This window comes from Eretmochelys imbricata, chromosome 2 (assembly GCF_965152235.1).
Source record: "Eretmochelys imbricata isolate rEreImb1 chromosome 2, rEreImb1.hap1, whole genome shotgun sequence".
NCBI classification, from domain to species: domain Eukaryota; kingdom Metazoa; phylum Chordata; order Testudines; family Cheloniidae; genus Eretmochelys; species Eretmochelys imbricata.
Window position 1 is genome coordinate 240,685,954 of NC_135573.1, and position 14,703 is coordinate 240,700,656.

Consider the following 14,703-nt stretch of genomic DNA (forward strand, 5'->3'; position numbering starts at 1 on the left):
GCCCCAGTTGAATGTCATCACAGAAGGCCCCAGATTTCTTTGAATCAGCTCTGGAGATATATGCATGCAAGAAATCCAAAGGTTTACTGATGCTGAAAGCTTTCTGAACTATTTAGCAGTCAGATGGTATTTCCTTATTTCAGATTCATTGCTTTGGCTATTTTCAAAAGAATAAAAATCAGCTAGGATACTGTGATTTGAAAAGCAGGGACTGGGACAGTGCAGTGCCACTTCTGCTCAAAAGATCTGTATTTTTAAACTATGAATAAAACCCTCTGTTTGCACCTTGTGTTTACAGGAAATACAGTGAAGGCTCAGAAGGAGCTGGATGCTGAAAGGGCAGGTTTTTTGCATCCAATTTTGACTGCTTCCAGTGCAAGCCCCCCTCCCACCCCCAACTATCTAAGGTTATCCAAAGTGCTCTCAGACACAGAGTGCCAAATTTAAGCCATATTTTATATCATGGATATAGGAAGCAATACACATTTAGTAGGCTAACCATGGAAGGGAGTGATAGTGCAATAACTTGTATCAGTTTGTCTGAAAATAAGCCCTGTTGGTGTCAGTGTATATTTCTGCTAACCGAGGGCCTTTTCCAATAGACCAGACACATAATCCTCTGAGATATGTAAGCCACAGAAAAATACCAAAGCTGACTGTGCAGCGCCAACTTATGCAGAGAGAAGGGGTCTCTATGCACAAGAACAAAAAAGAAACATAAACACCCTGGTCTGCAGTGCACTGCTTTGGACTCTTTGTCTTCCTATCTCTATGCTGGTGGCGGTATCCTGAAGACGTTAGCAGCCACCCCTTATATGGTTGTGTTGGAGGGACAGTGGAGAAGAGATAGATCACGGCTCTCTCTGTGTGAATGTGTATTTGTTTACTCAATGGCCTCTTGGGAAAGGGCAATGGCTAAGCAGGGAATCCTGCCCCAGATGGCAAGGGCACAAAAGAAGTGTGAAAATGGGCCTCTTGAGTCTCAGCAATACCCTCATTTTGAGCTACCCTTGGTATCAGAATAAAACTTTTCCTAAAGGTCTGTCCAGGGTTTTTTTCCTGAGGGAAAGTTAAATAAGGCATTTGGTTATATGCAATTCTTGGTCCAAAAATGCCCTATCTGCCTGCTAGTCACTATTCTTTGCCTCAAAAATTACACAGTGGAGAAAACAATCAAAAGTATTGTCACATATAAAATGCAGATGCCTATGTTGTGACAGTGCAGACAATACAAACTGCATACCAATGTCCATTCATCATGAGTGATTCAATCAAGACAGACATTTAGCTGGTAATTGGTGATCAACATGAACTAAAATGAGGCTGCAATGGAATGAGGATGGTTTCTGCACCTGTCAGTTGGTAGTCATCACCTGTTCCGCTGTGACAGTTTGCCTGGTCATCATCACACTCATCTACAGGATTGCCCTCTGTAGTGGTAGGGACTGATGTCGGTGCTGAAACAAAATCCCGGGGTTACTCAGTTAAAATGTGTCCTGGGGACTTGTCATTGTCTCAGCTGTGCGATTTTGATGAACAAAGTATAATGTACTTCATGTGCTACAGTAGGTGAAAAGAATCCCCTTGGATTTCCTTGCTACGATCTGTTCACTGTCATCCCCACCCCCCCCCACCGCCGCCCTTTAACCGCCCATTAAGGGTGTTTGATCTGAAGTGCAGGGAGGGAATGGGGGATTTAATCATAGTAACATCCTTCTATTATTTACAATCTGATGAGTGATATGCTCCTACTAATGAAGGGTGACATCCGGCACAGTAGAGGGCAGGGCATGTGGGAGGGGAAGAGAGGAGGTGCTGTATTTGGTACAAGAGCCATCCTTCTGCTGCAGAGCAGGGTGCCTGTGGGCGGACCTGAGAGAGAGAATGTTCTGAAAAGGAGCAGCATGAGTGGTGCATGCTCACTTGCTACATACCACATACTTCACTAGTGGCCTAGCTCTGGGCCACACCAAGTCCCTTGGGGCCGTGGAATGCGGGCCTGTGCAGAAGTCTGTGTGAAGGGGAAGAAGGAGGCAGAGGGAGCCCTTTTTTCCACAGAGCAGGTATTTACTTCACAGTCAGGAGAGGGACTCCACTGTCCAGCGTGCCCATGCACCACAGCCACAGGCATGCATGATCTCGCATTAGGGAGGCAGGCCCACGACTCTGCTAGCCAGCCCCTACACATCAGTCAGCAGCATGCACTAGCCTGGGGGACGTCCTTGCACTAACCTGGGGGACCATCCACTATCTCTTTTTCTGAGCAGCAGCTAAATGTGCTGCACCATGAGTTCCCATCCCCCCCAGCAGGATCCTGCCCTGGTTTGATCACAGGATTTACCTCCCGTATCCCTTGTTCCCATTTAGCTCCAGCACCAGCCAGGACACAATTTGACTTTTAGGATTATGCTGATCTGGATTTAGTCCTCCTTTCCTAAACTCCATGCAATAGAGTTTACTTAGGAAATATTAATCCTTGAAATTTTTAAACCAATATTAATCCACCCACTCTTCTGATTACTGTTTTAAGCATCATCCTGGTGTTTGTGTAACTAAACATTAAAAATGGTGGGCAACATATAACCACTCCCTTCGGAGCCTGTGTGGGAGAGGAACTGTCTGATTATAGGCAGGGTAACAGAGACAGAAAAGCATCATTATCAATGCTATTGCTATTGCTTAATTTGAAGGTGTGAAGGTTATTTTTTTAAAGATATTCATAAATATGAGACATTAATGATGTCAGTAGCCGCTGCTGGCCATGACTCGTTTATGGCTGGTGATGATATTCTGGTAGCCGCTGCCTATCCAATAAAGGTTTGACCTTTTGTTATTATGATTAAGAGCTGTGATTTGTGAAAGGTGCCAGAAGACGTATCTAAGACCCAATGTCCACCAAGCAAACAGCAATAACAACTCGGAAATCACAAAACCCAGACACCACACACACTGTTTAAGCATAAGATTTAGATTTTATATCAGGAGTGTGTAGCTATGCCAGGTGCAATTAGCTGGCTCAGTGTAATCAGCACAGGGAGCTTGAACCAAGCTTTTATCTACTCTGGAATATTGCTATTTTCAGTAACAACTGGTCACCGTACTGAAAGCCCATGCAATAATGTGTGTCTCTCTTGGACTCCTCCCTCCTCTGCATTAGCCCACAGAGCTGGCCAGCCATTCCAGGTGCAAGTTATGTAGTCCCCTTGTATGCCAGAAATTCCAGGATGGATTGAGGTTCCTCTAGCAGCTCCATTCTGGATGAAACACGGTGGATCCACAGGGTCCGTGTGCACTGTAGCTCTAGTTACATACAAGAACAGGTCTCTACATAACTGAAGTAGGTAGTTAGGGTTGCCAACTCTGACTGAAGCTATACCGGGAGATTTTTTCCCTAACACGACATAATGTCATTTTCTTAAAATTTAAAAATTGTTTTCAATAGTCACCGGGAGATCAGTGCCGATGCTGGGAGACTGCAGGCCAATCCTGGAGGATTGGCAACCCTATACACAGTACATCTATTCCCTAAGTCAGGTATCTCTCTCTATGAATCCCTTCCTCTAGCCTTCGGTATCAAGTTCAAGCTTCTTATCTTAACCTTGCGGACCTGGTATCATCCCACCTTTGCCTGCATTTCAGCTCTTATTTCATCCTAACCTCTCTGAATGCCCTGGTTGCATACAAACCTTCCTGCTAATCATTCCCATTGGATCCTTCTCCCACTCATATTTTTGCAACTTCTTCTGTGTCTCTGTTCCTATCACAATTTCTATCCCTTCTCCGGCTAGCCAATTCTCCTGGTTAGGATGAGATAGTGTGGTGGAGCCATGGACCAACCTCTTCACCACTTTTGGAGTGGCTAGTAATTCTAATGGCACTATCCTCAGTCACCTTGTGTTCAGGTGAGCATAAAGACTGTGATTGTGCTCAGCCCTTGAATGAATACATAGAAGGGAGAGTCTTTATGCCCTCCCACTTTCCTTCTGAGTAGAGTACTATGTAGTGCTGTGTGTCTGCTTTAGGGTTTGATTCTGTTCCTACGAACATCGTTAGCAAAACAGTCATTGAGTTCGATTGGAGAATGATTGCACCATAGACAGCAAGGGCCTTTTGGGCAGGTACTGCATCTTCTCTCCTTGATCAAAAGCAAGGGCAATGACCTGCAGGAACTGAGAACTCCCATAGGAATTGAGAATGGCCCCAGAAACAGAGAAGTCCCTCCAACCTCATGACTTTGCAGGCCAAGTGTGAATCACACTTCTTCAACCCGGCTTTCACACAAAGCAGCATATAGTTCAGCTTTAACAAAAACACCTCCCACACTTTCTCCTGGGGAATGGAATAGAGAAGGAACCACATGTCATATACTAGTTGCTTTAATTTATCTTTGGATACCACTGTAATAGGACTAGTGTAAGAATCTCAATAGACTTGAATAGTGATGCTTCATAAATATAAATAAGAATAATGCAGAAGATCAGCAGCTTTATCGTTTGTAATGGCCACCCTTCTGCACTATTATCCATCAGATAAAATGACCAAATGCACATCACTTTTTTGGTATACAGAAATAAAGCCATTGTGATACTTCAGGGCACTGTTGCAGGATTGATTCCTTGACTTTTCTTGTCCTGGCCATCTATCTTCTAGGTGCCTGATACAGAACTGGGGCCTTGATTAGCAAAAAAACCCCAAACAAACAAAAAACAACAACAACCACTCAACCAACCTATCAAACCCACCACAGTGGGTAACACGATGTCTACCTTGCAGAAAGTGTCCTCAGCATCTTATTTTGTGTAAATGAGCCTCCCCATTCTTAGAAGCCTTCTCTTCCTGTGTCATATCATATAACTAACCTCAATTGCAAACCACTTGGGGGTAGGGACGCATCTTTGGTCTCTCTGAAAAGTGCTGCACACCCCTCTTGTGCAATATTCAAGTAATCCTGAGATTACTTAAAGGAGCAGAAGACCCTGTGCGGTGAGACCATCACAAGGATTCACAAAAGGAATTGTGGAAAGAATAATATATAACTTAGTGCTGCAGACATATTCAAATGTCCTCAGTGAGGGCGTTGACCGGGCCAAGAAACAGCACTGATGGCAGTCACTGATGCAAGAGTCCCACGTGCTACTCCTATGGGAGCAGCTGTGCTCAGCAGTACTCCAAGCCAGAGTGTATCTGTATGAAAATAATTAATACAATGCATTCATCTCTGTCAGAGCAATTACCTTCAAATTCACAGCCCAGTAGTTCCATTCTCAGCCCCAGTCCTCCATGTGTGGCTCTCTCAGGGTAGACACGGATTAATCTGGTTGTTATGGGTTCAAAAGTACGTAGCTCAGGCGTATCATAGTTGGTGTTGCCTTCAAAAGTCTGCAAGGCATGACAAATGCTGCTTGTTAAAAAAAAAAAATCGCTTTCAACAATTGTCTTTTTTTCTTTAGGTCTCTAGTATTTGAATTGGATGAGAAGTAGGCCAAATCCTACCAATTTAATAAGTGCCTGACATTCCTTTCTTAAATGAGGAAGGAACATGTAGTTAAAGCTTCTCTGAAAAGTGACACATCTCATTTTTCATAAACTCAGTAGCAACCAATCTATCAGGGTCATAACAGGAGCTGAGTGTCTAATGAGACATGTTTTTAAATGACACTGTGATATCTGGGGTTTTACTGGGTGACATTTTCAGCACTTCATGGGGAGAAAATGACTGAGGAAAAGATCCTGTCACTTTTTAAGTAGTTATAATAATAACCCAACTATTCAAGAGAAAACTTCAATCTGATTTCCCGCAGTGACAGAGTCAGAGTTTCATAAGTTATAGTTATTTTAAAAAGGTGCAAATTAAACTCAGGAGCAGTAGCTGCAAGAGTTCTTCCAATGAAACTGGTCTTGAATAAGAACAAAGAAAACTACCTACTAACAGATCTGCAAAGAGTACCCAACAGAATTTCAGAGGGCAAAGCAGCTTGATGGACATGTATTTGGGACAAAAATCTCTCAGCAGCATTGTGGATCCCTTAGTTATACAGCAGCTTTCAACTGCTTGTGACTCCTGCTGATGTCAGTGAAATGGAAGTTCTGTATGTAGATCAAGTTATTACTATTTATTATTTGTATTTCATCAATACCTAGAGGCACCAATTGAGATCAGGGCCCCATTGTGCTAGGTGCTATACACACACAGCACATACACAGTAAACGACAGTTCCTGACATGAAGAACTTACATTCCAAATATAGAGAATAAAGGATAGGAAAAAAGGAAATATCATTATTTCCATTTTACAGGTGGGGAACAGAGTATTAAGTGCCCAGAATCATACAGAAGACCTGTGGCATTGCCAGAAATGGAACTCAGATCTCCTGAATTCCAGCATTACTCATAAAATAATTTCACTGAAGTACAGGCTAGACAAAAGAACAGAGCAATAAATTGTATGTAAAGCAGCTGAGAGTTTATTGTATAAGAACTGGCTGAATCGCAATGCTAATCAAAATCTCCTTTGAACTGGAATCCAAATTTGAGATTACAGTGACATTTAAGGGAACTTCCAGCTCTTAGTCCTTCAGGATGAAGCTTCATTTTTGCATTGATAAGAAAAGCAGCTGCCAGATACACGTCTTATTTGGATGAGACCACAACTCAACACACAGCACTTTCCTGCTAGTGATCCAAAGGCAGACAAAGCAGAGGCAGCAGGAAAAGCTGATTTTGTATTTCAAAGCAGGGATAGGCCACAGGAAAAACTGATTATTGATTTTTTTTCACTGTAATTCTAAAAATGCCACTTGTTTTTGGTTTGAGTTTCTATATAGTAAACCAGCGGCTCCCAACCCTTTTTGGCAACTGTACAAGTTTACTTGACTGAGACTTTGGCTGTACCAGCTAGTGCCCTGCTGCTTCCTATTCAATTGTGCATGGTCTAACCCACAATTAATCTTGGGGCTGTTTGGAGTGTCTCAGAGCCTGGCTTTTGGAGCACACCAAGCCTTATTGTGGAGTGAACTAGGCACAGTTAAATGGGTGGTGTACATATGCATATGCAAGGCCTTGCAATAAATTATTATTCTAGAGGACATGCCTCTGCTCCCTTTGAAATCAATCAGAGCAAAATCTGGCCCTAAAGTGTGGAGTTGAGTCTTGAGTATTAATCACCAAAAAACCCCAAAACCAATAGTACCAATAATGGTAAATATACCAGTACCTGGAATTACTGATATTAAGAGCTGCTTATAATAATGACATGACTATCCTCACTCCCTATAGAAGACTGGGTTTCTGGAATTTCTTTCAAAGAGCACTAGGTCAGCTAGTGTTCTGAGAGAACTCAGATGATTTTGGTCAGGAATGGGTATTCAGAAGGCACTGCGATTTGTATCTAATTAATTTACAATTATTAAGGCTTTCTTTTTATATTTGTATATTAATACAGCTCAAAAGGTCAGAGTAGCTACCTACTGTATGAGAAAGAATAGGACAAGCCATTTTATGTGTAAAAGTAGGCAGACATATGTTATCTAAGGAATCCTGACTTCTCTTTTAATAATAGTCTTAATAGCAACATATTATAATGACAACTGTGTTATAAAAGACATCAGTACTCAGCACTGACACCTAGGCATTAGAATTTAAGAGGCATCTAGAATTATATTGAATCATAATTATATTGAATCATTGTCTTTTGTAGTATAGACCTGCCTGTGATTCAGTTTTGATTGCTCATTTCCAACACACACCAATCTTCTTTGCAGGGGCAGAGGAAGGTGCATACAGCAAAACGTGATTGTGAGTTGTGTCTTTCATACAGGCTGTACCATAAAATGCTTTATTTGGTTACAAAGATAAATAATAACTCAGTAAAAGGGAAGGTAATAAGTGTTGGAAAGAGAGAAAATATATAATTCTTAGTGACATTTTAAAACAAAGTCAGCCTGGCAGATGGATTAAGGAAGATTGTTCCAGATGGCAGGAGATGCAAAGGAGAAGATTCTTGCAGCATCAGTGGCCAGAAAGCATGGAAAGAGAGTGAGAATGTCAGTAGTAGATGAGTAGAAGGAGTCAGGAGGGAGAATGGAAAAAGAGAGACAAGCTTCATGATGTAGATAGGAGCAAGTCCACGGGGGTTACATAGAAGGAGGGCAAACATAAATTGAATCCTAAAATGAGTAGGGAGCCAATGAAGTTGCCTGTGGATTGAAGTGATATATATTTCTTTGTACATTTGAGGTGGGTGGAGACATGCTGGAATCTGGAAGAGCTGGAAATTGAGGAGACCATGGAGAAGAGAATTATAATAGTCCAAGTGAAATGAGATGAAGACATGGATGGGGAGATAGAGTAAAAGAGGTGGTAGACACAGGACAGTGTTTTATTCCCGTGATATATATTGCTGATCCGCTTAGCTTTTCAGAGTTCTTTCTTTACTTGTATAACATGCAATTGTTTGTTTTTCAAAGTCAAGATTTTACCCAAGTGAAAATGATGTGTTTCATTTCATAAAACAAACAGGGATGTTTCCAATCCACTTTCATGTTGGGACTCAATATAGCTAGCATTCTGTACAGTCCAGCTTTATTAACATTTAAAAATAATACATTCCTGTATTAACATTTTAAATCCATCAGTTTCCCAAATCCTAGGATTTATCAGATTCCCTTTTAATAAAACTTTTTCTAAGGAAGAAAATGTTTTGAATTTTTGGGGTGGATTATACTGTTATAAAACACAACATTTTTAAAAAAGCCATTAATCTTGGAAGTTAATTTCTGATAGCAATGAAAGCTCTGGATAGACTTAAATGGGTTAGCTAGCATTCTTTTTTTGTTAACATTGTTAACTTTTGACAACGATGGCAAGCAGTTGGATTAGAAAACAGAAGGCCATGTAACATACAGTGTACCACTTAAAGCATATGGCAACATTTTTCTTCTCATTGATCCAGCGTGTGGAAGTACATGTCAAAACAACATCCATTTTAACAGAGAAATGGTTAGATCTCAGTATTGATTTAAACCCTCTTCATACTTTATGGTGAAATCACAACTCATAGTAACGAGAAAGAATAGTCAACTTCAAAGGATGACCCCATTTTGTGTTTATCCCCAAAACAAATTAGGAAGAAAGATAATCAACTAAGAAGGACTCAGGACTGAGAAGGACTTTTCTGTGGAGTTGCAACAGGAAAGAATGAAGCCCACTATTTACAAAATGTGCTAAGAAAAGCTAGTCATGTGTCCACTTAGCCCAAGGGTCTCAAACTCATATGATCATGAGGGCCACATGAGGACTAGTACATTGGTCTGAGGGCTGCACCACTGACCACCCCCTCCCCCGCTGCTCCGGCCCCGCGCCCACTCTACCCCTTCCGTGAGGCCCCGCCCCTGCCCTGCCTCTTCCCACCCCTTCCCTGCCCCCATTCCAACTCCTTCCCTGAAATCCCCACCCCAACTCCGCCCCCTACCTGCCCCCAGGGGGTGCAGGACAGGTGCAGGGTGCGGCAGGGGGCTCAGGGCAGGGGGTTGGGGTGCAGGAGGTGTGCGGGGTGTGGCAGGGGGCTCAGGGAAGAGGGTCAGGGTGTGGGGTGCAACAGGGAGCTCAGGGCAGGGGGTCGGGGTGTAGGAGGGTTGTGAGGTGCGGCAGGGGGCTCAGGGCAGGGGGTCAGGATGCAGGAGGGGTGTGACAGGGGGCTTAGGGCAGGGGGTCAGGGTGCAGGAGGGGTGTGGAGGGCAGCAGGGGGCTCAGGACAGGGGGTTCGGCTGCAGGAGGGGTTCGGGGGGCGGGTCCGGCCCAGCACACACAGGGGGCAGGGCAGGCATGGCCTTTATACCTGAACTCCAGAATAACAGAACTGGGATAAAGAGCAGCTAAACAGGTGTGTGGAGTTTTTTGCTGCATTTTTGTCATTGCTCTTCCTCTCTTTATTCCCTTATTGTAGGTACAATTCATGGTTCCTTGTCATTACCATGTCAGTAGCAAAGCATTATGACCTGATTCAGAGTAGCAGCTGTGTTAGTCTGTATCCGCAAAAAGAACAGGAGTACTTGTGGCACCTTAGAGACTCTTACTCTACCTTTTCATGTTCTCTGTATGTGTATATATATCTTCCTACTATATGTTCCATTCTATGCATCCGATGAAGTGAGCTGTAGCCCACGAAAGCTTAAACTCAAATAAATTTGTTGGTCTCTAAGGTGCCACAAGTCCTCCTGTTCATTATGCCCTGCGCAGTGAATGGTGATATCTCTTAAGTAATAGAGTAGGAGACACAGGCAGATTATGGAGGTGACAGTTGTGCTTTCAGGCAAAAATATCTAAATGTACATTCTGGGCAAAGATACCAAAAAGGCACATGAGACTAAATGGACAGGATTTTGGCTAGATATTTTTAAAACATTCCAGAGTATGCATCCAGGACTGGACCTAGGCAAATACACTATTTGGGGCCTGCTCTTTGTTGTTGATCTCTTTTTTTCCTCCTACCAGCTCAGTCACACAACAATCCACTTGGTCCTCTGTCTATGTCATTTCCTCCTCTAAAGTTTTTGCTATTTCTGCTCAGCCATATGTGTCAATTGCCTTTCCCAGACAGGGTCCCAAATCCTGCACTAGTAATAATATAATAGTACTGTGCATTGAAGATGGGGTCCATATCTTATCAAAATCATTCGGGAGTTTCCATTGATTTCAATGGGCATTGCATCAGGCCTTACAGAGCACCTCTATCCCAGTGCACTTTACATACAATTCAGAAATCCTCAGATCAGCCCTTTGAGGTAAATAGCATTGTCCCCATTTTGCAGCTAGGGAAAATGAAGCACACACAGATTTAGTGATATGCCTAAATTCACATAAAGCCAGTAGCCAGGCTAAGAATAGAACCCTCCAGCATTTCTTTTCAGCATTTGTCACCACAGCGTTGCAAAGGATTCCGAGGCGTACCTCAGACCCACAGTGTGCTTGCTGCACATGACCGAACAGAAACTGGGATCACGCTCGTTTGCGGGGGATGATAAATAAGCAAAAGCTCCATAGCAGTGAGGAGCAATTTGGGATTGGCTTGTTGGAGCCTGACCACAGTCACAGTACTGTTTTAGTAACATTCGTTTAGATTTGCTGCTGAAGAAGTCTCCCTATTTAGCCTAGACCTAGGGTCACCTCAACACAACCCTTTTCCAAAGATCAGAGCTAAGCAAGTGTTTTGTAAAAGAGAATTTACAATGTAGTGATTTCTCCCTCACCTTTATCTTCTTCTTACTGGCATCCATGATCATTTTCCAATCGGATCCATTATTGCTGTAGCCAATCTTGAATTTTTTCATGAACACTTTGTTTTCTCGGAGCTTGCCTCCCTGAACAATTATGCCCCGCACCATTTTCTCCTCACCGAGGTCGACTTGAAGCCATTCCTTCGTATACAAGTGAGTAGTTGGTGGCAGTGCCCAGCCTGAACGACTTGTTATAAGACGAGCATTTTCTGGGATCCAGTTTCGGTCAACTTGACTAGATGCTGTAATCTGAGAGTCGGTAATGAGTCCAGACACCATACCCAACATCCCAGAGCAAGGATAATCTACAGAAGAAACAGGCCACGTTTAACAGTTAATCTGTGCAAATCTGATACAGCCATAAAACCAAAGTAGAAAAGGACATGCCACAGCCAGTTCAAAGAATATAAGAAATAACTTGACCCTTTCCTCCAAACTCAAATCTCATTATGGTTGAGTCTTTAATTTAATTTATTTTTTGTTTGCTTAATTTTGTACTTCCTGGTTTCAGAAGGTAGTGGAAGTACCAAAATACCACAAGTATTTCTGGTCTGATGGGAACCAGGAAGTATCAGAAAACTCATTGTCAACTCTATTCTTGGTTTCAGAGTAGCAGCCATGTTAGTCTGTATTCTCAAAAAGAAAAGGAGGACTTGTGGCACCTTAGAGACTAACAAATTCATCTGAGCATAAGCTTTCGTGAGCTACAGCTCACTTCATCAGATGCATTCAGTGGGAAATACAGTAGGGAGATTTATATACATAGATAACATGAAACAATGGGTGTTACCATACACACTGTAATGAGAGTGATCACTTAAGGTGAGCTATTATCAGCAGGAGAGCGGGGGGGGGGAACCTTTTGTAGTGATAATCAAGATGGGCCAGTTCCAGCAGCTGACAAGAACATCTGAGGAACAGTGGTGGGTGGAGGGGGGGAATAAACATGGGGAAATAGTTTTACTTTGTGTAATGACCCATCCACTCCCAGTCTCTATTCAAGCCTAAGTTAATTGCATCCAGTTTGCAAATTTAATTCCAATTCAGCAGTCTCTCATTGGAGTCTGTTTTTGAAGTCTTTTTGTTGTAATATTGCGACTTTTAGGTCTGTATTCAAGTGACCAGAGAGATCGAAGTGTTCTCCGACTGGTTTATGAATGTTATAATTCTTGACATCTGATTGGGAATTTTATGGGTAAATGGGAATTTTATTAATATAAAAAAATGGAAGTAACTTTTTAAATTCAAAAATTAAACTTTTTTATTCAAAAATTGTTATTTTGGTTTTGTTTTTTAAAGACAGCATTTTGCTGATAATGAGGGCCAGATGGTGCCATTACAAAAGTGCTTACACAGATCATCTGGGGAGATCTCTGTGCCACAAAAGGGCAACAGCACTCCAGCCAGACTAATGTTCTTTCACAAATGGGAATCTGGCCTTATACATCTAGTTGTTGGAATGGTTTGTAGATCTGTGCGTTCACATCTTTTCTAATTTTCAACTTGGGTATCCACTATATACTATAAAGAGAACATGCAAATCCTAGTGCCCAAATAAGCACTTAGGCATTTATGCACCTCACATAAATGCTGATTTGAGTTTTAAGTGCAAATCTAGACACCCTGTTTAGATACTCATATTAACATTGGGCGGTATTCAGTAAATAGCTAGTATGCATCCGATGAAGTGAGCTGTAGCTCAGGAAAGCTTATGCTCAAATAAATTGGTTAGTCTCTAAGGTGCCACAAGTACTCCTTTTCTTTTTGCGAATACAGACTAACACGGCTGTTACTCTGAAACCAGTAAATAACTAGCTTTATATTCAGTGACCAGATAAAGGTTTTTTGTTCATCCCATGTTACATTGTCCTGGCTTTGAAATACAAAATGAACTCCTTAATAAATCTATAATAAAACCCTTGGCCTAACTGGGAATATCTTGGAGACTATGGGGTGCGGAAAGGAGGGCCAGGTGAGGGACTGTCAAAAGAGTAATGCATGACATAGTAAAATAATTAAAAGAAAACTGTACCCCAGTTTTCTCACCCCTTAAATCTGTAGTCTCTAAAGATGATGCCAAAGTAATGTTTGTATTTTTCCAGGGGTTTTGCTTCTATGGTTTTTATATTTGCTAATTCCACCTACTTTATGCCAAACTATACCCCTGTTTAGGGCTCTGCCCATGCAAATGTGGAAGACATGTGGACCTAGGGTTGCCAACTTTCTACAAAACTGAACACCCTTGCCCTGTCCCCTGCCTCGCCCCTCCTCCAAGGTCCCGCCCCCTGCCATGCCCCTTCTCTGAGGCCCTGCCCCTGCTCACTCCATCCCTCCCCCTCTATCGCTTGCTCTCCCCATCCTCACTCACTCATTTTCACCGGGCTGCCTCAGGGGGTTGGGGTGTGGGAGGGGGTGAGGGCTCCAGCTGGGGCCAGAAATGAGGACTTCAGGGTGCGGGAGGGGGCTCTGGGCTGAGGCAGCGGGTTGGGATGCAAGAGGGAGTGAGGGCTCTAGCTGGGAGTGCGGGTTCTGGGGTGAGGCCAGGGATGAGGAGTTTGGGGTGCAGGAGGGGGCTATGGGCTGGGGGGTGGAGCTGAGGGGTTCGGAGTATGGGGGGGGGCTCTGGGCTGAGGCAGGGAATTGGGGTGTGGGAGCGGTACGGGCTCTGGGCTGGGGGTGTGGGTTCTGTGATAGGGCCAGAAATGAGGGGTTCAGGGTGTGGGAGGGGGCTCCGGGCTTGGATTGAAGGGTTCAGTGGGAGGGGGATCAGGGCTGGGGCAGGAGGTTGGGAAGCAGGAGGAGGTCAGGGGTGCAGGCTCCGGGCAGCGCTTACCTCAAGCAGTGGCATGTCCCCCCCTCACTCCTACGCAGAGACATGGTCAGGCAGCTTTGGACGCTGCCGTGTCCTCAGGTGCTGCCCCCACAGCTCCCATTGGCTGTGGAGCTGGTGCTCGGAGCGGAGGCAGCATGTGGAGCTCCTTGGCTTCCCCAACACCTAGAAGGTGGAGGGGGGGCATGCCGCTGCTTCCAGGAGCCACGTGGAGCCAGCCAGGCGGAGAACCTACCTTAGCCTCGCTGTACCGCCGACGGGACTTTTAAAGGCCACTGTCAGGGTCCCTTTTCGACCAGACATTCTGGTAAAAAACCAGACACCTGGCAACTTTATGAGAATAGTCTTTTTTTAGAGAACAGAATCATTAAAAAGAAAAAGAAAAAAGTGCCAAATGTAAATACAACAAATGTCAGGTTTTCAAAATCTTCCAGACACCTACCTGTTATCTTACAGCCATAAACTTCAAATCTCAGCGATATCCCATTTTCCCAGCTTGCAGGTCTGATCCGAACAAATCGTGCTAACACTGGCTTGGGAAAAATCCTATGAATAACATCAGTGGGGTTGACATTCCCTTGAAATACCTTTAGGAAGAAA

At 43.5% G+C, this 14,703-nt stretch overlaps 1 protein-coding gene across 5 annotated transcripts in view; it reads right to left on the reverse strand.

Annotated features, from left to right (window-relative positions):
* The window catches only part of NRP1 (neuropilin 1), a 133,383-nt gene that overhangs the window by 23,553 nt on the left and 95,127 nt on the right, over nucleotides 1-14,703 (reverse strand). For 3 of the 5 annotated variants that reach the window (XM_077808289.1, XM_077808290.1, XM_077808293.1), the window contains exons 9-12: nucleotides 14,546-14,690; nucleotides 11,247-11,578; nucleotides 5,235-5,379; nucleotides 1,353-1,457 (exon numbers count right to left, since the gene is read on the reverse strand). In XM_077808289.1, coding sequence (XP_077664415.1) covers nucleotides 1,353-1,457; nucleotides 5,235-5,379; nucleotides 11,247-11,578; nucleotides 14,546-14,690 — 727 coding nt within the window. The remainder of the gene's footprint in view (nucleotides 1-1,352; nucleotides 1,458-5,234; nucleotides 5,380-11,246; nucleotides 11,579-14,545; nucleotides 14,691-14,703) is intronic. The other 2 variants (XM_077808291.1, XM_077808292.1) reach the window with 1 other exon arrangement.